Below are 24,812 nucleotides of genomic sequence, written 5' to 3'. Positions count from 1 at the left end.
GAGCACATGGTTTTATCTCATCACCTTTAGACACCTGAAAGCAGTAGAACAGAACGCAAGGGTTTCTGCCAGCTTCAACATGATCCCACCACCATTTACATCTTCCCCTTGCCAACCCTCACTGCATTTTGCAGGCACCGCTCACTTCATAAGGGCCTGGTCTGCTTCCCCATGCCCATCCAGTACTCCACATCCCAGATGCAACACCTTGCCTTTTCACCTCGTACCTTCCCATCACCCAGAGTCTCAAACAATCATTTCTGGTGAAGCAGCGATTCACTTGCATTTCCAGTCCAGTCTAGTGCATTCAAAATTCACCAGTTGGCCTCCTCTACTTTGGAGAAACCAAACACCGATTTGGTGACTTCCTTGTGGAAGACCAGCATTCAGTTCATAGGGATGATCCTGAACTTCTTGTTGCAGACCACTTTCATTTTCAATCCTATTCCCATTCCAACCTGCCTGTGGCTTCTTCCACTGCCATAGTGAGGACTATGGTAAATCAGGACGAAAGAACCTTTATCCTCCCTCTAGGCCCTTTTAACCCTCTGGAATGAACATTGAATTTTTCCATCTTTTGGCAAACTGCTGTCTCATTGTTTCCCATTATCACGCTAATGTCCCTCTCTTACCCAGTCGCTTTTAAAACGTCTTTCTCGTGCTCCTTATCACCTGATCTATGGAAAAAAGTAAATTGCTGGAGGAACTCAACGGGTCAAGTAGACAGGTGAACATAGAAGGATAGTTAATGTTTCATGTCAAGACTCTCTGTCCCTGTAAAGCCATCTCCAGATAGAGCTTTCCCTAGCACATCATTGTCTCCCTCCCACTCTCCCCCAGCCCTGATTTGAAAACTGTAAACCCTCCACTCTTTCCTCAGTTATGAGGAAGAGTCACTGCCCCGAAATATTACCTTTTTTTTAAATTCCACCGATGTTGCTCGACTGGATGAGTTCTTCCAATATATTTAATTTGTTTTAGAACTTTGGGGTTTGGCAGATTTACAATATCTTCCCCCTGACCAGGGCAACACTGAATGTGGCCATGTTACTGTGCAATCAGCATCACATAGTACCGTTATTGCATTCACCACTGACTGAATGTACTGAGAATTCATTAGAAGGAAGCCATTGATGGCTGTTTATACAGTTTGAAATGTAAACCAGATTAACATTCAATGGATATTATATGTGGATGGAAATCATTGGTGGTCCTTGAACGGGAAAGTTTATTCTTTGAAAATGTAAAATAATCTTAAGAGTTTGATGTTGTTACATTTTTCTAAGGAACCAAATAGATCTAAAATTGTGTTTCTTTCATAGATAGCTTTAAAATTTCATCAAGTTTCCCTTACTTAGCCACATGTGTTCAACCTACATTTTAACATGTCTTTGACCACATGTAAACCAGGCAGCAGAATCAACAATGCCAAAGGCTGGTATGTTGATGGAATTTCTTTTTGTGGCCAGTGGTTTGGAAAGGACAGAGTTAAGCCTTTGAAGGCAAATCCCAAATCAGAATGATCTAAAAACATCAGAAGCTGGGAAATTTAAACCTGGCTCCTGAAGATCCCCATTGATCCACAGGGACAAAATGTTTGGTCTTCCAACTGTCGCCAATGAAAGTTGTTTTCTTATTTGCACTTTTGTGTGTATGCCTTTTATATAGGATCCACCCACATCAGTGTCACTTGGGCTACGAATGGAAGAAATGATCTTCAACTTGGCAGATTCGCATCTCTTTTTTAACGATTTAGAAGTAAGTGGAGATTTTTTTAAACGTCCAGCCTTCATTTAATGTATTCCATGGCCACAAAAACACATCACAGAATTACTCATTGTATCACTGACTGACAGGTGTATGGGATTAATGAACTCGCCGAAACAGTTGCTTTTGTTCAGTCTTTGGCTTAATTAACACTGTAAGGATATTCCAGAAAATATTTCCATCTGATGAGCTGAAGGATGTTTAAAATGTGCTTGAAAGAGTCTCTTATTGTTTGCACTGGCCCATAAATCAACTAATGTTTTGTCTAGACCATAATGTGAATGAGTTGTTAATTTGCTGCTATTCAATAATAACATATTGCAATTTATCTTGGTGCCCTTCCTATTGAGCGTTAATATACAAATGGCAAAATCCATTTAATCACATAGAAGCCGAATTTGGCTTAAATTGGTTTAAACACTTGTATTAAAATAAAACTAATTTACATTGGTCCAATGAGGATGAATAAAATATTCTGATTTCTATTTGTGGAAGATTACAGTACCTTTCAATTTGTAGAGATTCTTTTACGTCCATTGATAATCAAAAACCATCAGATTTTTTTCCAGCTGAGGAATTGGTCTTCTACCAACTGGTCTGACTGCTGTTAATGTGAAATTGTTGAGAAATTGGGTCTAAATGTGCAGGGAGGCATGAATGTACAGCTGCTGTCTTTCAAATGCAAATAGAGGTTTCACTGAATACTCTCAGTAATAGTGTACAATTAGATTAGTGTTCATAGTTTGTATCATCTTAAAGTGCAGAACATATAGGCATATGAAAAGATGCAAAGGGCTGAAGTAACTCAATGGGTCAGGTAACGTCACTGGAGATCATGGACAGGTGAAGAAGCTATACAAGTCTAGTGCTCCTCTATCTGGATCAGTTTTAATGATAAACAACTTTGTTGGCGGATACATGGCAGATGCAGTTTAATGTAGATAAGTGTGAGGTTATTCACTTTGGAAGTAAGAATAGAAAGGCAGATTATTATCTGAATGGTGTCAAGTTAGGAAGGGGGGATGTTCAACGAGATCTGGGTGTCCTAGTGCACCAGTCACTGAAAGGAAGCATGCAGGTACAGCAGGCAGTGAAGAAAGCCAATGGAATGTTGGCCTTCATAACAAGAGGAGTTGAGTATAGGAGCAAAGAGGTCCTTCTACAGTTGTACCGGGCCCTGGTGAGACCGCACCTGGAGTACTGTGTGCAGTTTTGATCTCCAAATGTGAGGAAGGATATTCTTGCTATTGAGGGCGTGCAGCGTAGGTTCACTAGGTTAATTCCCGGAATGGCGGGACTGTCGTATGTTGAAAGGCTGGAGCAATTAGGCTTGTATACACTGGAATTTAGAAGGATGAGGGGGGATCTTATTGAAACATATAAGGTAATTAGGGGATTGGACACATTAGAGGCAGGAAACATGTTCCCAATGTTGGGGGAGTCCAGAACAAGGGGCCACAGTTTAAGAATAAGGGGTAGGCCATTTAGAACGGAGATGAGGAAGAACTTTTTCAGTCAGAGAGTGGTGAAGGTGTGGAATTCTCTGCCTCAGAAGGCAGTGGAGGCCAGTTCGTTGGATGCTTTCAAGAGAGAGCTGGATAGAGCTCTTAAGGATAGCGGAGTGAGGGGGTATGGGGAGAAGGCAGGAACGGGGTACTGATTGAGAGTGATCAGCCATGATCGCATTGAATGGCGGTGCTGGCTCGAAGGGCTGAATGGCCTACTCCTGCACCTATTGTCTATTGTCTATTGTCTGTTCAACAACTTTGTTGTCCATGAAATAGTCACTTGGATAATATTGCTCTGGGTTTGGATTTGCAAGCCTGCCATTTAAACTAGAACAAGAATTCATGCCATCTTCCTACACCAGAAATGGAGCTTTCATGGCTGCCTCAGTATTATCTACCTTCATGCATGTGCATAATGGATAGGAAAGGCGTTGAAGGACATGGACCAAACACGGGGATGTCGGACCAGTGTAGATGGGACATCCCAGCATGACAATTTGGGCCAGGGGGCTGTTTCCATGCTGTATGATGAGCCTGGTGAAGAGCAAGATTGTCATTTGTCGTGGTCATTTCCAACAAGATTGCTGTATTACAAGCCAGTTCATACAAGAATCTGCATGCATAAGCGTTTGGACAGAATCCAATCATCATTTAGGTCACAAATCTATTCCACAGCACCTGGTGTAAGAATTCATCAAAATTTAAATGTCGGGATGAATTGTTTAAATGCAGCAGGATAGGCATTGACAGATTTTCCCATTTTTGATTCCTTGTGCCAAACTTGAAGCCGCTATTTTATCTGCCATTTCAAATGGCTGTGGACTGAAATAATCCTTTAGTTTCTACATTATTGGAAAGAGAACTTCTTTGGTTTTCTCTGGGATTAGTAAGCACATGGTAAGTCCCAATGCCAGTCTCTTTAACAGCCTCCTCGTACAATGCTGCAGCAGTATTTAGTTCCTGCACATTCTGAATGTGATCCTGGATTTTGAGAATCATTCTGAGCATTAAAAAAGCATTTTACTTGCTTATAAACACAAAGACCGGCAAGGTTGATTGTCCTCTCCTGAGCCAGCTAAATGTCCTGTCTCTGCAAGCTACCAATATGTCACATTTCCCATTTAAATAGTACTGTTGCTGGATTCAAAGAGGTTCTGTTTTTAAACATGCTCTCCGGTGTGTTAAATCTTCCTGTTATCAACACTTCTCTTGGTACTACATGGGACCGCTTTCCTTTCAAAATTGCTGTTGCAGGCACAGCTGGAGCAGTGGTAGAGTTCTGCCTTACAGCGCCTGAGACCTGGGTTCATTCTTGACCACAGTTGCTGTCTATGCGGACTTTGTACGTTTTCGCCTGGGTTTTCTCCGGGTGCTCCGGTTTCCTCCCATGCAGGTTTATTGGCTTTAGTAAGTTGTAAATTATCCCTAGTCTGCAGGTTAGTGTACGGGGTGATCGCTGGTCGACGTGGACTTGGTGGGCCGAAGGACCTGTTTCCACGCTGTATCTCTAAAGTTTAAAGCTCACTGCGTATCAGGAAAACCCCAATGTCTGAGCCATTTTCTCTTTGCCGACTGGAGAGTTTTAAAAGCATGTGGCCAGTGCCATCGAACAGCAAAGTTCAGCAGTGTTTTCAAAAGTTTCTTAAAGCCACATGTTTTCTGGAGCCATTGTTCATTGATTGTTTTGACTAACCTTGTCGCCAGTTGCACTGCATTTGGGATGGCGTTGAGCCAGTTTTGCTAAGCTGGTAAATATTATTGTTAATAATTTCAAAGAAATATTATTGTTAATAATTTCAAAGAAATATTATTGTTAATAATTTCAAAGAGGTTCACAATGAATGTGGGTCTACTCTAATTCAGATTAACAAAAAACTATCATATAAGATAGATCCAAAATCCTGGAGTTCCTCAGCGGTTCATGCAGCATCTCTGGAGAAAAAGAATAGATGACGTTTCGGGTCGGAACACTTCTTCAGACTGAAAGTAAAGGTTTGGGGGGGGGGTGGGGGGTGGGGGGTGGGGGGGAATAAACTGGAGGCACGAAAAGGCCAGAACAAATTAGGGCCGGCAACATATGACCTCATGAAGGGTGGTGCCCATATGGCCCATTGTTGGCTGGGGAAGACCTCAGGAAGGGTGAAGCCCATCTTTTCTCCAGAGATGCTGCCTGACCAACTGAAGGTATTTATTCACAAAATGTTGGAGTAACTCAGCAGGTCAGGCAGCATCTCAGGAGAGAAGGAATGGGTGATGTTTCGGGTTGAGACCCTTCTTCAGACTGATGTCAGGGGGGCGGGACAAAGGAAGGATATAGGTGGAGACAGGAAGATAGAGGGAGATCTGGGAAAGGGGAGGGGAAGAGAGTCAAGTCAAGTCAAGTCAAGTCAATTTTATTTGTATAGCACATTTAAAAACAACCCACGTTGACCAAAGTGCTGTACATCTGATTAGGTTCCAATGGAAAAAAAAAAGAAACATACAGTAGCACGCAAACAGTTCACAGCGCCTCCTCAATGAGCCTCAAACGCTAGGGAGTAGAAATAGGTTTTGAGCCTGGACTTAAAGGAGTCGATGGAGGGGGCAGTTCTGATGGGGAGAGGGATGCTGTTGGGGAGAGGGACAGAGGAACTATCTAAAGTTGGAGAAGTCGATGTTCTGCCTGACCAACTGTGTTACTTCAGCATTTTGTGTCTGTTTCGATATAAACCGACATCTGCAGTTCCTTTCTGGACAAAAAACTATCTCATGTTTGTAGCACAAGTCTAGTGATGTATTACATCACACGTACACAGCATAATTACATACTTAGAAATATCCCACCGAAAGGAGAGACACATGAGTAGCAGAGAGAGTGAAGAGGCACAGATGGTGCAGTATTGGGACATGAAGAGGAAAAGGAGAAGGGAGGCAAAGGCATCCTCTGTGTGAGCTGTTATGTAAAGACTGATCTGTGAGGACTCACCTTGACAAATCAAACGGGGTCATGATTTATTTGTGACACCAGTCCGCAAACTATGTTCTTAACCGAGACCTCCTTGGCATCCTCCTGCTAGACCATCTGCAGGTTGCTTCCATGCCCCCCTCCCCCCCAGCCCTTGAACACAAATGATCTATCCTGCAATTGTCCACCACCTGTCCATAAGACATAAGTGCAGAATTAGGCAATTATGTGCATCGATTCTTCTCTGACATTTAATCATGGCTGATCTATTTTTCCCCCTCAATCCCACTCTCCTGCATTCTCCCCGTAACCTTTGCCATCGTAACTAATCAAGACCCTATCAATCTCTGCTTTAAAAATATTCAATGCCATGGCCTCCACCGCAGTCTGTGGCAATGAATTCCACCTTCTGGTTAAAGAAATTCCTCCTCATCTCCTTTCAAAAGGTACATCCTCTTATGCTGTCCAGCTCTTTCTCAATGGATCTGGGAATAGGCTCCCTGCCCTTTGGAATAACTGGTGCAGGCAGGTGAATATTAACCGCACTTGTCTGCAGCTGCAGGAGGGATGGTGCTGTGAATTTAATGGCTGGCTGATGAAGGACGATCTTTTAGGAAGGAGACGAGGAGGAATTTCTTTAGTCAGAGGGTGGTGAAACTGTGGAATTATTTGCCACAGAAGGCTGTGGAGGCAAAGTTAGTGGATATATTTAAGGCAGCGTTAGATAGACTCTTGATTAGTACAGGTGTCAGAGGTTATGGGGTTAGGAGGGAGAGATAGATCAGCCATGATTGGATGGCAGAGTATACTTGATGGGCCGAATGGCTTAATTCGACTCCTATCATTTATGATCTTATGATGGCCGAAGACTGGCAGCTGCAAGAAATTGAACCAGAGCTCTCCACTAGCACCAGTTGTTTCTGGAAAAACCTGAACTGCATGAGGGAACTGAACTGTTCTGTCACCATACATGTGCAATGCAATATCCTAATTTTTAATTCAACTGATTTCTGAAGAAGGGTCTCGACCCGAAACGTCACCCATTCCTTCTCTCCTGAGATGCTGCCTGACCTGCTGAGTTACTCCAGCATTTTGTGAATAAATACCTTCAGGAACATGATGGCGCGTACAAGGAGGCTCCATTTACTGTTTATCATTAATTGACAGATATGCAGGCCTGACTCTTTCCGCCACCTCTGTTGTTTGGACCGTGCATTGGTTGAAATTTCTAGGATTTCTTGCACAGTTATGTTGAAGGGACAGTAATTTATTTACAAGACGTGATGGCACGTAACGGAGGGAACCATAATGGAGTTAGTGTTGGCACAGCAATGCTACTCTGCTTCTTTTCATTGTTAGATGTTGATAGGACCTGAAACGTCACCCACTCCTTCTCTCCAGAGATGCTACCTGTCCCGCTGAGTTACTCCAGCTTTTTCTGTCTATCCTATTCACCCTGCTCTTTCTTCTCCTCCAGATACCCTGCTGCTCACACACATTTCTCCTCTTGAACTCGCATCAGTCTGCAGCCCTCCTACCTAATAGCAATAAAATAAATGTCACCTTTTTTTAATTTAAAAAACCATGAGGTTTCTTAAATTGCTTTGAAGCCCCGGCAACATACATTGAAATGTATATACCAGCCCAGAAATTATACAGAACCTAGAAGAGCACAGGACAGGAGCAGGCCCTTTGGCCCACTATGGCTGTGCCAAATATAAAGCCAAGGTAAACTAATCTCATCTGTTCACACACACATACACCTCCAATTTTTCAGAAAATTCTTTGAAAGATCTAAATAGAGATTTTTAAAAATTACAATCTACTAAAAGACCTCTTAGATACTAAACTTTTACCAATCAATCTCACCGCCATGCCCTTCAACACAAATTGAGGGCAGATACAGGTTACTGAGCTGGATGATCAGCCATGATCATATTGAATGGCGGTGCAGGCTCGAAGGGCCGAATGGCCTTCTCCTGCACCTATTTTCTGTGTTTCTATGTTTCTATGAGTCAGTTGATGTGTAGGAAGGAACTGCAGATGCTGGTGTAATCCGAAGATAGACACAAATTGCTGGAGTAACTCAGCAGGTCAGATTGCATCTCTGGAGAAGAAGAAGAAGGGTTCGACCTGAAACGTAACCCATTGCTTTTCTCCAGAGATGCTGTCTGACCCACTAAATCAGTAGATGTGCTGATTACCTTGGGTATCTCACCTCTGCTGTTCTCTTATCACCTTATTGATGTGTCTGATCCAAATATACCTGTAGATAACGGTGATCCTCAGGATAAAGATAATACATCAGTCTGAAGAAGGGTCTCGACCCGAAACATCACCCATTTCTTCTCTCCTGAGATGCTGCCTGACCTGCTGAGTTACTCCAGCATTTTGTGAATAAATACCTTCGTGATGGAAAACATGGAACACTATGGATTTCTGGAAATTGCCTTTACTATTCCAACCTTTTCTTTTTAATGTTTTGTCTGACCACAGAATTCAGATTTCTTAATAATTGGTCTCCAATTCAAATATGGAAAAGAGAAATAAAGTATAAAAAAACATAAAATGCAGGAAACACTCAGTGGAATTAAGTTGAAGTTTGAAGACCCTTCATCATACCTGGTAAAGAAAGATAAAAGGGGGTTTTAAATTGTAAAATATATATCGGGGGGGGGGGGGAGAGGAAAGATTGGATAAAGGGAACATTTTGAAACAGTGAGACCAGACCGATTCAGATTTTCAATAACTGCAGGTTTATTGATTATCAATTAATGCTAATGTATAGACTTGCTGTAGGTATATGACATGATGAGGTACAATCATTATTAAACTTTACTGATTCTGATAGATAAGTGTTTAACAGAAGCAGTTGCTTGAAATTTATTGCTGATTGGTAGCACTAGATGTACCACTTAGATTTAGCACTTGGGAATTTCAAATGAAGTTATTGGAGTTGGAGTTTGGTAGCACGATAAAATAATTTGCTGTTACCATACGTTTAGTTGTACAAACTAGCCCTCAATTTCAAACCAATGTTGTTTTTTGGTCAGTTGCACTTTAATATTGTGAATCCTTTCCTAAATTTCTTATTCTGTTACTTCCATTATTTTTGCGCAACCCCCAAGGGAAATGTTTCACTTTTCAACTTTTTTCTCCTCTTCTGTTTTTATTTGGTTATCAATTTTTTTTCCACCATGTTATCTTCAGCTGTAGTAGTTGCTGTTGATTACACGTTCTCCCTATGACTGTATGGGATTCCCATTGTTCTCTGGTTTGCTCCTACATCCCAGAGACTCGGGGTTAGCAGGTTAATTGGTGACTGTAACTTGCTCCAAGTGCGTAGGTGGATGGTGGAATCTGAGGGTGGTTGATGGGAACGTGAGAAGGATAAATGGGAGTAAGTGGCAGGGATCTAAGGGGGTGTTGATGTACAGAGAGTCTTGGGCTGGATGTCATAGCATGAAAGTGGTGGCATGGGTAGATTAGGTAGTAAACAAGGCATTTAGTGTGCTTGGCTTCATGAGCCAAGGCATTGAGTATAAGAGTTGGGATGTCACTTGGCAGTTGTATAAACATTGGTTAGACTACACCTGGCATATTGTGTACAATTCTGGCTGCCACCCTCCAGGAAGGATGTGGTAGTAATACAGAGAGTGAAGAAGAGATTCACCAGGATCTTGCCTGCAATTAAGGGTGGCAGTTACAAAAGGAGATTGGATAGGCTGAGTTTATTCTCACTGGAAGGTGAGAGGCTCAGAAATGACCTTACAGAGATTTATTAAATTATGAAGGACATCGATAGTCTGGATAGCCAGAATCTTTTTTCCCATAGCAGCAGAGTGTAGAATTAAAGAGCATAAGTTTAAGGTAAAAGTGGCAAAATTTAAAGGGGATCTGGAGGGTAGACTTTTGACACAGAGGGTGGTAAATATTCTGGAATGAACTGCCATTGACATTGGAGACAATTACAACAGTTAAAAGGCTTTTGGACAAGGACTTAGATGGAAAAGGTGTTGAGGGATACAGTTCTAATGCAGACAGATGGGATTAGCATGTTGAGGCATTAGGCCCACTGACAAGTCGGGTTGTAAGGGCTATTTGTGTGCTGTACATTTGCATGCTTCTATGATTAAAATAGAAATCACATAGGGTGGTCATTGCAAATTGGGTGGGTGGAAGGCCTTGTTTTCATGCTGTATGACTCTGTGATTCTTTATTCTCTTGATTGTGCATCATCAAATTGTGTTGCAGCCAGAGAACTAAATATATTGGCTTCACTTCCCATTATGTAGAGCTGTTCCCTCACAATGTCAGAGACCCGGGTTCAATCCTGACCTCAGGTGTTTGTGTGGAGTTTGCACGTTCTCCGTGTGGCTGCAAGGGTTTCCTCTGGGTGTTCCAGAATCCTCCCATTCCCAAAAATATGCATGTTTGTAGTTTAATTGGCCTGTGTAAATTGCCCCTGATGTGCAGGAGTGGATGTGAAAGTGAGATAACATCGAGCTAGTGTGAACAGGTGACTGATGGTCGACGTGAAAAAGGGACTGTTTCCATTTTGTATCATTCAATCAATCAATCAATCAATCGAGAAAGCAAGCAATCAATAACCTCTAGTATTCCTTTAAATCTTTCATTGGCCTTCTCATGTTTCTCATCCACTCCGGTCCAGGTTGAGCAGAAACAAATTTGAATTGAAGATTTGCAAGACCCAAGCCAGTCTGCAGCACAACCTTGTTTCCCTAACTACTGGTTTAATTAGCCTTCCTGGAACTGTCTGCAATTGAACCTGGCTATTTGCGATCTTGGCATTATATCTGAAACTCTTTGGAGTATGAAACAGTTCCTTCAAAAATATGATTTCTGAAGGAGGAAAAAGGTTTCTGAAGAGGAGGCCTGACCCAAAATGTCACCAGCCCTTTTCTCCAAAGATGCTCCCTGACCCATTGAGACACTCTAGCACTTTGTGTCTCTCTTTCGTATAAACCGATATCTCAATTTCTTTGTTTATACCTTCAAAAATATTATCCATTTCCAATCCGTTCTATTTCTCAGGTCCCAGCCAGCCACAGTTCATTGCTTCTGAAACTATCATGCATGCCTTTCTTTAAACAATTATACTAATGCACTCTTACTCAGCTTTCCTTTATTGTACCTTCTCTAAACTTACGGTCTTCCAAACCGAACTGTCTGGTTTTTATTTCAGGTTGTCTATCTCCATTGGCTTCCCGATTAGTTTAGTATTTTTTGGAAATAGGTAGGATCCTGAGGGGCATGATATCCAGACTAGCCTTCTAATGGAGAATCTCGAATAAGGGGACATAGTCACAAGGCTAGGGGGCAGTCATTTAAAATTGAGTATAGGAATTTCTTCGAGCATGGGGTAGTGAATCCTCTGTTATTTACGGAAGTATTTAAAGAGGATATAGATGGGTTTTGGAAATACCAGGGAATTAAGGGCCTTTTGAAACTTGCACTGACCCAGAGATGAAGCACGAGGTAATCAGCCTTGATCATTTTGAATGGCGGGGCAGGTTTGTGGGCTACAATGGTCCACGTCCACTCTTGTGTTCTTATTTGAGTATAGGAGCAGGGAGGTTCTGCTGCAGTTGTACAGGGCCTTGGTGAGACCGCACCTGGAGTATTGTGTACAGTTTTGGTCTCCTAATCTGAGGAAAGACGTTCTTGCCATAGAGGGAGTACAGAGAAGGTTCACCAGATTGATCCCTGGGATGGCAGGACTTTCATATGAAGAAAAACTGGATAGACTAGGCTTGTACTCGATGGAATTTAGAAGACTGAGGGGGGATCTTATAGAAACATATAAAATTCTTAAGGGGTTGGAGAGGCTAGATGCGGGAAGATTATTCCCGATGTTGGGGAAGTCCAGGACCAGGGATCACAGCTTAAGGATAAGGGGGAAGTCTTTTAGGACCGAGATGAGAAAACATTTCTTCACACAGAGAGTGGTGAGTCTGTGGAATTCTCTGCCACAGAAGGTAGTTGAGGCCAGTTCATTGGCTATATTTAAGAGGGAGTTAGATGTGGCCCTTGTGGCTAAAGGGATCAGGGGGTATGGAGAGAAGGCAGGTACAGGTTACTGAGCTGGATGATCAGCCATGATCATATTGAATGGCGGTGCAGGCTCGAAGGGCCGAATGGCCTACTCCTGCACCTATTTTCTATGTTTCTATGTTAATGAATATCTTAAATTGACAATTTGCACCTTTCAAGTCACAGTGAGGCCATCCTCATTCTATCTCATTAACCTCCATCAATTCCCTGACATTCATCGTGGTACCATCCTGATTCCAAGGTTCATGCTCTGAACTTCCCTCCTTCAACGTTGTTTTCAGCTGTAGTAGTTGCTGTTGATTACACGTTCTCCCTATGACTGTATGGGATTCCCCTGGTTCTCTGGTTTGCTCCTACATCCCAGAGACTCGGGGTTAGCAGGTTAATTGGTGACTGTAACTTGCTCCAAGTGCGTAGGTGGATGGTGGAATCTGAGGGTGGTTGATGGGAACGTGAGAAGGATAAATGGGAGTAAGTGGCAGGGATCTAAGGGGGTGTTGATGTACAGAGAGTCTTGGGCTGGATGTCATAGCATGAAAGTGGTGGCATGGGTAGATTAGGTAGTAAACAAGGCATTTAGTGTGCTTGGCTTCATGAGCCAAGGCATTGAGTATAAGAGTTGGGATGTCACTTGGAAGTTGTATAAACATTGGTTAGACTACACCTGGCATATTGTGTACAATTCTGGCTGCCACCCTCCTGGAAGGATGTGGTAATAATACAGAGAGTGAAAAAGAGATTCACCAGGATCTTGCCTGCAATTAAGGGTGGCAGTTACAAAAATGAGATTGGATAGGCTGAGTTTATTCTCACTGGAAGGTGGGAGGCTCAGGGATGACCTTATAGAGATTCATTAAATTATGAAGGACATTGATAGTATGGATAGCCAGAATCTTTTTTCCCAGAGCAGCAGAGTGTAGAATTAAAGAGCATAAGCTTAAGGTTAAAGTGGCAAAATTTAAAGGGGATCTGGAGGGTAGACTTTTGACACAGAGGGTGGTAAATATTCTGGATATTGACATTGACATTGGAGACAATTACAACAGTTAAAAGGCTTTTGGACAAGGACTTAGATGGAAAAGGTGTTGACGGATACAGTTCTAATACAGACAGATGGGATTAGCATGGAGAGGCATTAGGCCCACTGACAAGTCGGGTTGTAAGGGCTATTTGTGTGCTGTACATTTGCATGCTTCTATGATTAAAATATAAGTCACATAGGGTGGTCAGTGCAAATTGGGTGGGTGGAAAGCCTTGTTTTCATGCTCTATGACTGTGATTCTTTATTTTCTTGATTGTGCATCATCAAATTGTGTTGCCGCCAGAGAACTAAATATATTGGCTTCACTTCCCATTACGTAGAGCTGTTCCCTCACAATGTCAGAGACCCGGGTTCAATCCTGACCTCGGGTGTATGTGTGGAGTTTGCACGTTCTCCCTGTGGCTGCAAGGGTTTCCTCTGGGTGTTCCAGAATCCTCCCATTCCCAAAAATATGCATGTTTGTAGTTTAATTGGCCTGTGTAAATTGCCCCTGATGTGCAGGAGTGGATGTGAAAGTGAGATAACATCGAGCTAGTGTGAACAGGTGACTGATGGTCGACGTGAAAAAGGGACTGTTTCCATTTTGTATCATTCAATCAAACAATCAATCGAGAAAGCAAGCAATCAATAACCTCTAGTATTCCTTTAAATCTTTCATTGGCCTTCTCATGTTTCTTATCCACTCCGGTCCAGGCTGAGCAGAAACAAATTTGAATTGAAGATTTGCAAGACCCAAGCCAGTCTGCAGCACAACCTTGTTTCCCTAACTACTGGTTTAATTAGCCTTCCTGGAACTGTCTGCAATTGAACCTGGCTATTTGCGATCTTGGCATTATATCTGAAACTCTTTGGAGTATGAAACAGTTCCTTCAAAAATATGATTTCTGAAGGAGGAGAAAGGTTTCTGAAGTGGAGGCCTGACCCAAAATGTCACCAGCCCTTTTCTCCAAAGATGCTCCCTGACCCATTGAGTTACTCTAGCACTTTGTGTCTCTCTTTCGTATAAACCGATATCTCAATTTCTTTGTTTATACCTTCAAAAATATTATCCATTTCCAATCCGTTCTATTTCTCAGGTCCCAGCCAGCCACAGTTCATTGCTTCTGAAACTATCATGCATGCCTTTCTTTAAACAATTATACTAATGCACTCTTACTCAGCTTTCCTTTATTGTACCTTCTCTAAACTTACGGTCTTCCAAACCGAACTGTCTGGTTTTTTTTTTCAGGTTGTCTATCTCCATTGGCTTCCTGATTAGTTTAGAAGAGTGAGTATTTTTTGGAAAAAGGTAGGATCCTGAGGGGCATGATATCCAGACCAGCCTTCTAATGGAGAATCTCGAATAAGGGGACATAGTCACAAGGCTAGGGGGCAGTCATTTAAAATTGAGCATAGGAATTTCTTCGAGTATGGGGTAGTGAATCCCCTGTTATTTACGGAAGCATTTAAAGAGGATATAGATGGGTTTTTGAAAGACCAGGGAATTAAGGGCCTTTTGAATCTAGCACTGACCCAGAGATGAAGCATGAGGTAATCAGCCTTGATCATTTTGAATGACGGGGCAGGTTTGTGGGGTACAATGGTCCACGTCCACTCTTGTGTTCTTATTAAGGAATATCTTAAATTGACAATTTGCACCTTGCTTTCAAGTCACAGTGAGGCCATCCTCATTCTATCTCATTAACCTCCATCAATTCCCTGACATTCATCTCGGTACCATCCTGATTCCAAGGTTCATGCTCTGAACTTTCCTCCTTCAACATTGTTTTCTCCACACATTTCCTCACTGTTTCTCAGAAATCATTCCCTTTAATTGTTTTCAGTCATCTACTCTAATACCTCTGCAAATGGCACAGTGTCAAATTTGTTTGATAAAGGTCTTATGAAACACCTGGGATGTTTAATCAGGATGATACTGCTATGTAAAAGTAGTTTGTTCCAGTTATTGTTGAAGAGGGTGGCAGCTCACTTGTTCCCAAGCAATGGCCAATTCGTATCTGGTCAGTGGATATAAAAACATCTTTTACTTCTCAAAGTCTCCTATTTCTCACGTGCAAACATTTCTGGGTTCCATTCTGTGAAGTTCCCCGACAATATGGTTGAGATCATAATTTAATGTATGAAAATCATGAACAGAAAACATCAATACTGCAAGTGAGTGATGGCATTCATAATATTTTAAACATCATACTTCATATTTAATATTTATTTGCCCCTTGGCTGAAGAAGACAGCCTGTCAAAAAATGTTTTCAAAACAGATACCTGTCTTAATAGTTACCATCATGTGATAGAGGCAGAAATAAAATACAATGAATAACAGGTTAACATGTTAGATGTGATAGCTACTTAAAGCATTAGGATCCAGAGAGGGTTAGCTAACTGGATACTTAACTGGCTTTGTGGTAGAAAGCAGAGGGTGGTGGTGAAAGGTTGTTTTTCGGACTGGAGGCCTGTGACTAATGGTCTACCTCAGGGATCAGTGCTTGGCTCATTGCTGTTTGTCATTTATATCAATAACTTGGATGATAATGTACAAGGTAAGATTAGTAACTTTGTAGATAACACTAAAAAGGGTGGTATTGTAGAGAGTGAAAATGATTATCAAGAATTTCAGCGGGATCTTGATCAGATGGGCAAGTGCGCCGAGAAATGGCAAATAGAGTTTAATTCAGATAACTATTGCACTTTGGAGAATCACACCAGGGCAGGACCTTCACATGAATGGTAGGGCCTGGGAAATGTTGTAGAGGAAAGGTTTGGAGGAGTACAAGTCCATGATTCCCTGAAAGAGGTGTCACATGCAGATAGTGTGGTGATGAAGACTTTTGCCACATTGGCCTTCGTTAGTCAGGGAATTGAGTAGAGATGCTCCTCCATTTACGATGCATCGACTTACAATATTTCGACCATGATGGTGCGAAAGCTGGGCAACGGCAGCGAGCCACAGCTCACTTCCGGTCACGTGGTCAGGTGTATTAAATGCATTTTCGACACGATATTTTCGGTTTACGATGGGTTTATTGGAATGTAACCCCATTGTATGTCGAGGAGCACCTGTATAGAAATTGGGCCATTATGTTACAGTTGTACAAGATATCAGTGATGCCATATTTGGAGCATTGTGTTCAGTTTTGGTCACCTTGCTCTAAGGAAGATGCCATTAAGCTAGAAAGAGTGCAAAAAAAGATTTACGGTGATATGGCTTGGACCCGAGGGTCTGAGGTATAGGGAAAGGTTGAGCAGGCATCTACTTTACTTTTTGAAGTACAGGTGGCTGAGGATGATCTTATAGAGATCTGTATAGAGCTGTAAAAAAATCATGAGGAGGTTACACAGGATAAATACCCAGTCATTTTCCCAGGGAAGGGGAATCGGGAACTAGAGGCCATGGGGAAGAGGGCTATGATTTAATATGAAGCTCAGGGGCAACATTTTCACACTTGGGGTGGTGGGTATATGTAACAAGCTGCCAGATGAAGTAGATGAAATAGATACAATAACAATATTTAAAAGATATTTGGACAGGTACATAAATTGGAAAGATTTAGAGGGATATATATGGGCCAAAACCAGGCAAATCGTTCTAGCTTAGATGGAGAGACGGGGCATCTTGTTTAGCATGGATGAGTTAGGCCGAAGGGCCTGTTTCTGTGCCGTATGACTTTATCTCTCTATAACTAGAATTTGACATGATATTTAAATCTCAAACCCATGGGATGGGAAAGTTACTTCAGTTGTCAGTCTTTGTGTCTTGTTCCATACTCTAATAATACTGTTTTCAAGCTGCCAGCATCATGAGGTGCGATTTGTTAGTTTCTAAGGTTTCTGTGTCAGCTTTGTCTGTCCTAATGTGCGTCCTTGATCTGACTGCCTGTATATTCTGTATTAATTATTGCCTTCAATACCTGGCTAGAGGAGTATTTTTGTTTATCATTAGTCTGTGAATAGCTGGGAAAATTCTGACGTATGTAACTACTGACCACTTGATGAACAGATTTTTATTAAAGATAGAAAGCAATTTTGCTCTGTTATAAGTAATGCTGAGGTGCTCTTGTCTTACAACACAATTTGAAGTATATGTTTGGTTTTAAATTATTACTAGACCAAGTGGACCCGTTGGGCCCAAACCACTCCTGCATTGGTGCCCCACAACCCCACCCCTCTCCCCCCCTCACTCCCTCCCTTCCGGGAGCAATCCACTTTTGCCATAGCAACTCGCCTCCCGGCCTGGGCGGCCGCCATTTTTGGAGCTGGGATGCGGGGGGTGGGGGGATGGAGAGAGTCCTGTTCCGTCCTGGTGCGGGGATGTTCAGTGGTAGACGGCGACGATTCTCCCACTCTTGCTGAGCCGCTGGACTCTGGGCGGCGTGGGGAAGGCGCTGAGCTGGCCGGGGAGAGGAGCGGGGACGGGGGGGCCAAGGGCAGGCCCAGGCCTCGGCCTCCAACAACTCCCGGCCTCACTGCCGCTGCTGCTGCTGCCGCCTTTCCCCTTGGGCTACTTCAGGCTCGCAGTTACCCGGTCACATCGAGGCACAGGCCCAGGCTCCGGCTCCGGCTGCTTCCCCCAGCATCAGGCCTGGCTCTCCAGCCCCTAAGAGACAGGTGGCCAAGCCCTGCTTAATGGGCCCCAACTGCGCAGGCGTGGATGCGTTTGTTCTGCGCACGCGCAAATGTGACGGCCATCTTACGTAAGTACCACCTCAACGGAGCCCCAACTGCTCATGTGCGTTTTTTTAAACTTTAAAATGTGAATGACTTTTAAAATATAACACCAATTTCAATAAAACTTCTTCCATATGACGACGGGACGACGGTGAGTAAGGTGGGCCTAAAATTGTCACGCTATCGTGTACTGTTTTGGCTGTAGTTCAGGAACAAGTGAATAAACAAGAGTTTTAGTATATAGATTCTGGTAAAACGTCAGGTACGGTTCTTTCAAATTTTTAAATCTCAACAACATTAACAGCCCTGGCTCAACAGAAAGTAATCATGTTTTCCCCCCAACAAATGGCTCTCCTCTTGTGTACAAACCTGCATCTGTTTTCTCGAGGGCAAGGAAGAATCAGAAAGATTTCAATCATTTCTAGCTTTGCTGATCAGAGTTAATTAACTTCAATTTCTTTTTAAATTGTTCCTGATGTTTTCTTTCACAAAACCCAGCAAAGTGTACCTCGTTCACAGATGAAGCAAAATCAATTTTAAATACTGGTTTGCAAAATAGCTTTGTTGAACATCTGTACCAAATTTTGACTTCTTTCATCATTGATGAAGCCAATTATAGGTATATTGAGAACTGGCACATTTGATAAAATGATTTAAAATCACTGTACTTATTTCTGCTGTTTTTTGTAAATGGTTTAATTAAGAGGCAATTGCCCACAGCATTCACCAACCAAATACTATAAAGTCATGTGCAGAGAGTTCTGTCTATTATTTCTAACAGTGTTTATGTACTGTGATATTTTAAATTAACTTCTCTGCTATTTTTTACTTGCTTTTCTGAATTGCTAAATAACATTTTACAGTGATTATCAGAGGCTTGTATCTTCTATTGCTCCTTTCTGCATTGTGTGTTGCATTCAGCATAATAGATACCCCAAAAATGAGATTTCAGCCCCTAAAACACCATGAGTTTTATGTTGTTCATATGATAGATATCCTCGAGTGATGTTTTTAAAATCATGAATTTATCTTTGGGCTCAGATTCCATACAGAAAATACCCTTGTGTTATACACAATCACCTAAACTCTTGTATTAGATTTACCCCCTTGTTCTCTATTAATACTCACTTATTCCATGTTTTGTTCTTTTTATCGATTGAGTCTTTTGTGATTTGTGTTCAGCACATTATATTTTCCAGAACCAACTTTACTATGATACAACCATGACGGCCATATTTATTCTAAGTAGAGCTTTGTCTCCTCATTTCCTAAAATTATCTTTTCTTGATCAAATGCTTCCGGAGCTGAACAATGAGACTGGATCTCAAATTATGTATTGGGAGGCCAAAACAACCCCCCCCCCCAACCAAAAATCTCTGATTGAAAATAAAGCCCCACCCTCAGTCTTACTCTACCAAAGCAATTTAGCTTAGTTTAATTGGGAGATATGGCATAGAAAAAGGCCCTTCGGCCAAGCGAGTCTTCGCCGGCCATTGTTCACCAGTTCACACTAGTCCTATGTTATTGCACTTTCTCATGCACTCCAGAAACATTAAGGGCGATTTTACAGAGGCCAATTAACCTACAAACCCATATGTTTTGTGATGTGCGATGTGGGAGGACACTGGAGCACTGAGAGGAAACCCATGCGGTCTTCGGGAGAATGTACAAACTCCAACAAGACAGCACCTGAAGTCGGGATCGAACCTGGGTCTCTGGTGCTGTGACACCCTACATTTTATAAGGTTTCCTAATGTCTCCAACATCCAAAAAAAAATTAAAGAAAATTAATTAATTAAAATAAATTCAAATAAAGCACTTTAAAATAATTAAAGCTATTAAAACAAACATAAATAATGTAAACAAGAGTCACAGAGCTTCAACTGCCCTTTATTTCCCATTGTCTCTCATCCCCATGAGATGAATGACCTGCAGGTCCTGCTCCAAGTCTATCTGAACGCAGTATTCAACAACAGATTCCCCAGGGTAAATATTAGGATAACTCGAGAAACGTCAGCTCCAGCGCCAGACCTATGGGAGGTCTAGCCCACAGTTTAGTTTAGTTAAGATGCAACATGGAACGAGGCCCTTCAGCCTATCTCGTCCAGTCTGACCCCCGATTACCGATGCACACTAGTTCTATGTTATCCCACTTTCCCATCCATTCCCAACACATTAGAGGCAATTTTGTAGAAGCCAATGAAGCTACAAACCTACACATCTTTGGGATGTGGGAGGAAAGGTTCAAGACCTTGCATAAAAATAGTGAAATTAAAATTACCATTCCATTAACGTGTCTAAAATGCTCTTATTTTAAGTAAAATTAGTAAGTAATCAGTGAAAGCCTGTAGGGTGATGACACACAGAGATATCTCACAATCGTCACCATGCCCATCAATCATGATTCTGATTTGAAATACTGATCGCCAACTCCCAGTATTTTGCAGACATTTCCTCCAATTAAATATTGGTAAAACCACAGGCATTGTCTTTAATTTCTGCCACAACCTTTTACCCCGGAACAGAATCAGTTTGAGTTAGATAGACACAAAGTGCTGGAGTAACACAACGGGTCAGGCAGCATCCCTGAAGAGAAAGGATGGGTGACATTTCGGGTTGGGTCCCTTCTTCAGAATCCTTTCTCATTCTTATCTTCATTTCCATTCTCTCCAACCAATTCTGTACTTTACCCCCCCCAAAAAGAGACAAAGTGCAGGAGTAACTCAATAGGTCAGGCATCATCTTTGGAGAAGATGAATATGTGTCTTTTCGGGTCGGAACCCATCTTCAGATTTGCTTCTGCAGTTTCTTGCTTCTACCTTACCCAGTGCTGGCCTCTTGTTCAATCACAGGTTTTGTTGCTCTCCCAATGACCTCAACTACTCAGCACTGGGATCTGGAATTGCCTCCGTAATCCTTGACATCTCATTGTGCCTCTGTCCTCCATAAGCACTCTCCACAAAGCCTTCCAGTGTCTCCAGCTTTTAACCTGCCTATCCCATTACCTATTTATATGTAAAAAATTGCTTGCTTTTTCTGACTTTAAAGATACGATATAAATGTAAGTTCTTTGTGCTTTTACAACTTTCCATGGTATCATTTACCACTTTGGTGGTGTGCATAACAATAAATTGCCTCATCCAACTATGCTGCATATAAACATTTTAATATGCTCCTGCAGTTTATGCTCCATGGCTGTTCTACCTTATTTCCTGTCCCCTCAAAAATGGCAGCTTATTCAACAGTGCTCCAGTCATACTAGCTGCTGCAGATTAAATTTAAATGAAGGCAATGCATCAAAAAGTCCAGAGAATATTCGCTTGGTACATCAATCTATTGATAAATCTGTTTGCCGTGGCCTTATGCCAGAATTTTCATCAACTCTTTTTAAATCTAGAAACAGTAGAAATTTTCCTCCATCTAAATATTGGGGAAACCACACATACATTGTCTTTGATTCCTTCCACATGCTTCCACTGCCACAGAGATTAGAATGCAAGACATAGCATCCATAAAAAATATTATTTTAACCTGTTGCCACAATTCATGGCATAAAATCAGCATTGCAGTCATTTTAAAGCTTTAGGTGACAGTTTACGCATGTCTTCTCTGACCGTGCGGTACTCTGGTTCCCGCTCACATCCCAATGATGTACTTCTGGAAGGTCAATTAGTTGTCGTGAATTGTCCCTAATATGGCGTCTGGTGAGAATCAGATGGGTGTTAACCGGTGTCTGTGAGATAGGCGGTCACAGGGAAATGAGAGGAGTACCCTGATTCTGAGTCTGAAGGGTCTCGTGCCGAAACATCACCTATTCCTTTTCTCCAGAGATGCTGCCTGACCCACTGAGTCACTCAGCATTGTGTGGCTATCTTCGGTGAAAACCAGCATCTGCAGTTCCTTCCTACACAAGTAAAGTGCCTGTCCCAGTTATGCGATTTTTAAGGCGACTGCCGGCGACTGTCAAAGTTGTAGCAGATCGGCAATTTTTTTTTACCCTACGACAATGTCTACGACAATGACCACGACAATGCCGAGTCAGGTCGATACAAGTTACTTTTTTTGTGAAACTAGCACCTGGCTAAGAGATTACACCGTCTTCGGAAACATCGCGAAATTCCCACGCTTACCTGACCGTCAAACTGTCGCCTCCAATCTACCTGTCAAATGTCCTGATAGTAAATAAATTGGTTAAACAAAACTATCTTCTGGTATCTCCAAATGCCTTTTCTTAATTTTAGTATTACGTGCTTCTAAATGCATCTGCCACAAGGGTTTTTCAGTGAACCTCCAGCAGAACCAATGTGTTCCCGTGGGAGAATTGGAATTTGGTTTTAACGTGACATCCGGGACTTTTCCGAAAGACAGCGAGAACCCGACTGCCACTACTGTTGTCCTCACTGTCTCTGTATCAGCCTCCCTGGTATCAACATCTTTTACTTATCCAGTACCGCTGAAAATCCAACGGCCACTCTTCCTCCCACTGTTGGAAGATCCGATTCCTCGTAACCTGCTGCAGACAGGTCGAAGAAAATAGACACTAAAAAGCTGGAGTAACTCAGCGGGACAGGCAGCGTCTCTGGAGAGAAGGAATGGGTGACATTTGGGGTCGAGACCCTTTCTTCAGACTGAGAGTCAGGGGAGAGGGGAAACGAGAGATCCCTGGACCTCTCAAGGAACAAATGAATGAAAGATGAGTTGCTCCAGCTTTTTGTGTCTATCTTCGGTTTAAATCAGCATCTTAAGGCAGGGTGAATGTACGATGGTCCCTGACCAGAGACAACTCTCTGCTATCCTAATTACTAATCGTTAAACCACAAAAGAAGCCACTCTGCTGGTGTTTGCACCGTCACACCATCACTCGACAATCCCCTGCCGTTACAGTACGGTCGGCAGTTTATCAGCATACCGGAACAGAATCATTTGACCAAATAGTTATTGACTGAAAGCAAGTTTATGTAGTTAAGCATTCGATAATAATCGCTCTATTGTTTAAAATCAACCAATTACTGGTGTCACTAAACTAGTGTGAAGGATAGTGTTATTGTGCGGGGATTGCTGGTCGGCGTGACTTCGTGGGGTGAAAGGCCTGTTTCTGCAGTATGTCTCTAAACTTTAAAAACCCATAACTAAATATTAAGGCTGGCTGAGGGTGATTACTACTGGGGAAAGTTGTCTTAGGAGAGTACACTGATATTAGTTTTCATACCTTATCTATACCTTTCGGGGGGGGGGAGGGGTTACAAAGGAGTAGTGGTAGTATATCTCCAGACATGGATGCACCAGTGTTAGATAGTCCATGTTTCTGAGGCATTATCGGAGGGGAGGGATCACCACTGTCAGCTAGACCTTGAACTTTGTGCTGCATGTGAATTCTTGCTTTTCACGTACTCCATCCAAACATTTGTTGTACTGTTGCAACCCTGTACTTTGCTCCATCTGAAGTAGCAAGGATAAGCATTGGCTCTCTGCATGAAAGTGTTAATGCTGTTTTAGAAGTGATCTGATTTCTGGGCAGTGATTTCACCAAAGGAAGGGTAATCTATTATTTTGATCTTTATTCATCGAATGCTTAAAAGACAAAAGTATTATAAACATTTAGTATCATGATTTTTCATAATGTTTGTACAAATTGCCGGATTAAAATCAATTTTCCAACAAAAGTGTTACTCCAAAGATTGTACGACAGTTTCTGGCATTCTGAAATAAACTTTGTGGAAAGTAGCATCTGTGGTGAGAGAAACAGATAAAGTTGATGTTAATTACCTCCTGTCTGAAGAAGAAAAAAAACAGGACTGTTACTAAATTGCAGGGATGAGGAAAAAAACAACAAAAAAGAATATCTGTAATTGGATTAAGAGACAGGGGAACGATGGAGAAATAGGAAGATTGTACTGGGGGAACAGTACGTGAAGAAGGAAAAGCTTGGTCAAATAGAAATGAGAATGGCAAAATCAGCAAATGCTGGCTTACAAAAATCAGGAGCACTGATTATGATCTGAAGTCAATGAATTTACTTTTGAGGTGAGGTGAAAGAACTACCTGAAGGTCAGAAGGTTTGACCTTTGTCTTTCGGTGATAATCTTGCAGTATTTAAGTTTATTACTGTCGTGAATGCAGAGGTACTGTAAAATGCTTTGATTTTCATGGTATTCAATCAGGTCAGATAATACTATACATAGATACAATCAAGCCAACCTCAAGTACAATAGATAAAGCAAAGGGAAAGATACAGAGTGCAGAATATAGTAATGGTGTGTGTGAAACAGGAATGCCCCACGATAATTTGTGATATACAACCATGAGGTGAAAATTAAAAATTAAATGGTACTGGTATAAATTACATTTAATATTTAAGAAATAGTTTGGTATAACTTGATCCCAGTAATAAAGATTTGCTTATTCACTTGCTGTACTTTAAATGGATTATTTAGAGGCCTGTATAGCCTGTTTTAATTCCTTTACTATTCATCCAAAGATTGTAGAATGGAATGAAGTACGTTTCAAGAACACCTTTTGTTCTTTATATCCTGTGCTGACCTGGGGGTAATCTGCACCCCTTTTTCAGCATCAAGTAATTGCAGTGGGAAAGCACAGAAAATGCAAGGGTCATGAACCAGAGATCAGATAGGGATGACAGGTCCTGCCAATTGAGTGCCAGCATTGAGAACCTGCGAACCATAGATGCAGGTTTTTCACATGGTATTAGCTTTTTTGCTAAGAAGAATGTCGTGTTGATGGCTAGAATCGTTCAAGGTAACTGGAGTGCTGTTCTATCAATTCTGAAGACCTCTGAAGTTTCAAACTGAATGA

General features: G+C 41.9%; 1 protein-coding gene across 1 annotated transcript in view; it reads left to right on the top strand.

Moving 5' to 3' along the window:
• The window catches only part of eya1 (EYA transcriptional coactivator and phosphatase 1), a 130,119-nt gene that overhangs the window by 65,652 nt on the left and 39,655 nt on the right, over positions 1-24,812 (top strand). Inside the window, exon 12 of the mRNA XM_078398712.1 lies at positions 1,669-1,758. Coding sequence (XP_078254838.1) covers positions 1,669-1,758 — 90 coding nt within the window. The remainder of the gene's footprint in view (positions 1-1,668; positions 1,759-24,812) is intronic.

The sequence above is a fragment of the Rhinoraja longicauda genome, chromosome 4 (genome assembly GCF_053455715.1).
Source record: "Rhinoraja longicauda isolate Sanriku21f chromosome 4, sRhiLon1.1, whole genome shotgun sequence".
NCBI lineage: Eukaryota > Metazoa > Chordata > Chondrichthyes > Rajiformes > Arhynchobatidae > Rhinoraja > Rhinoraja longicauda.
This window is presented reverse-complemented; position numbering and strand designations above follow the sequence as displayed.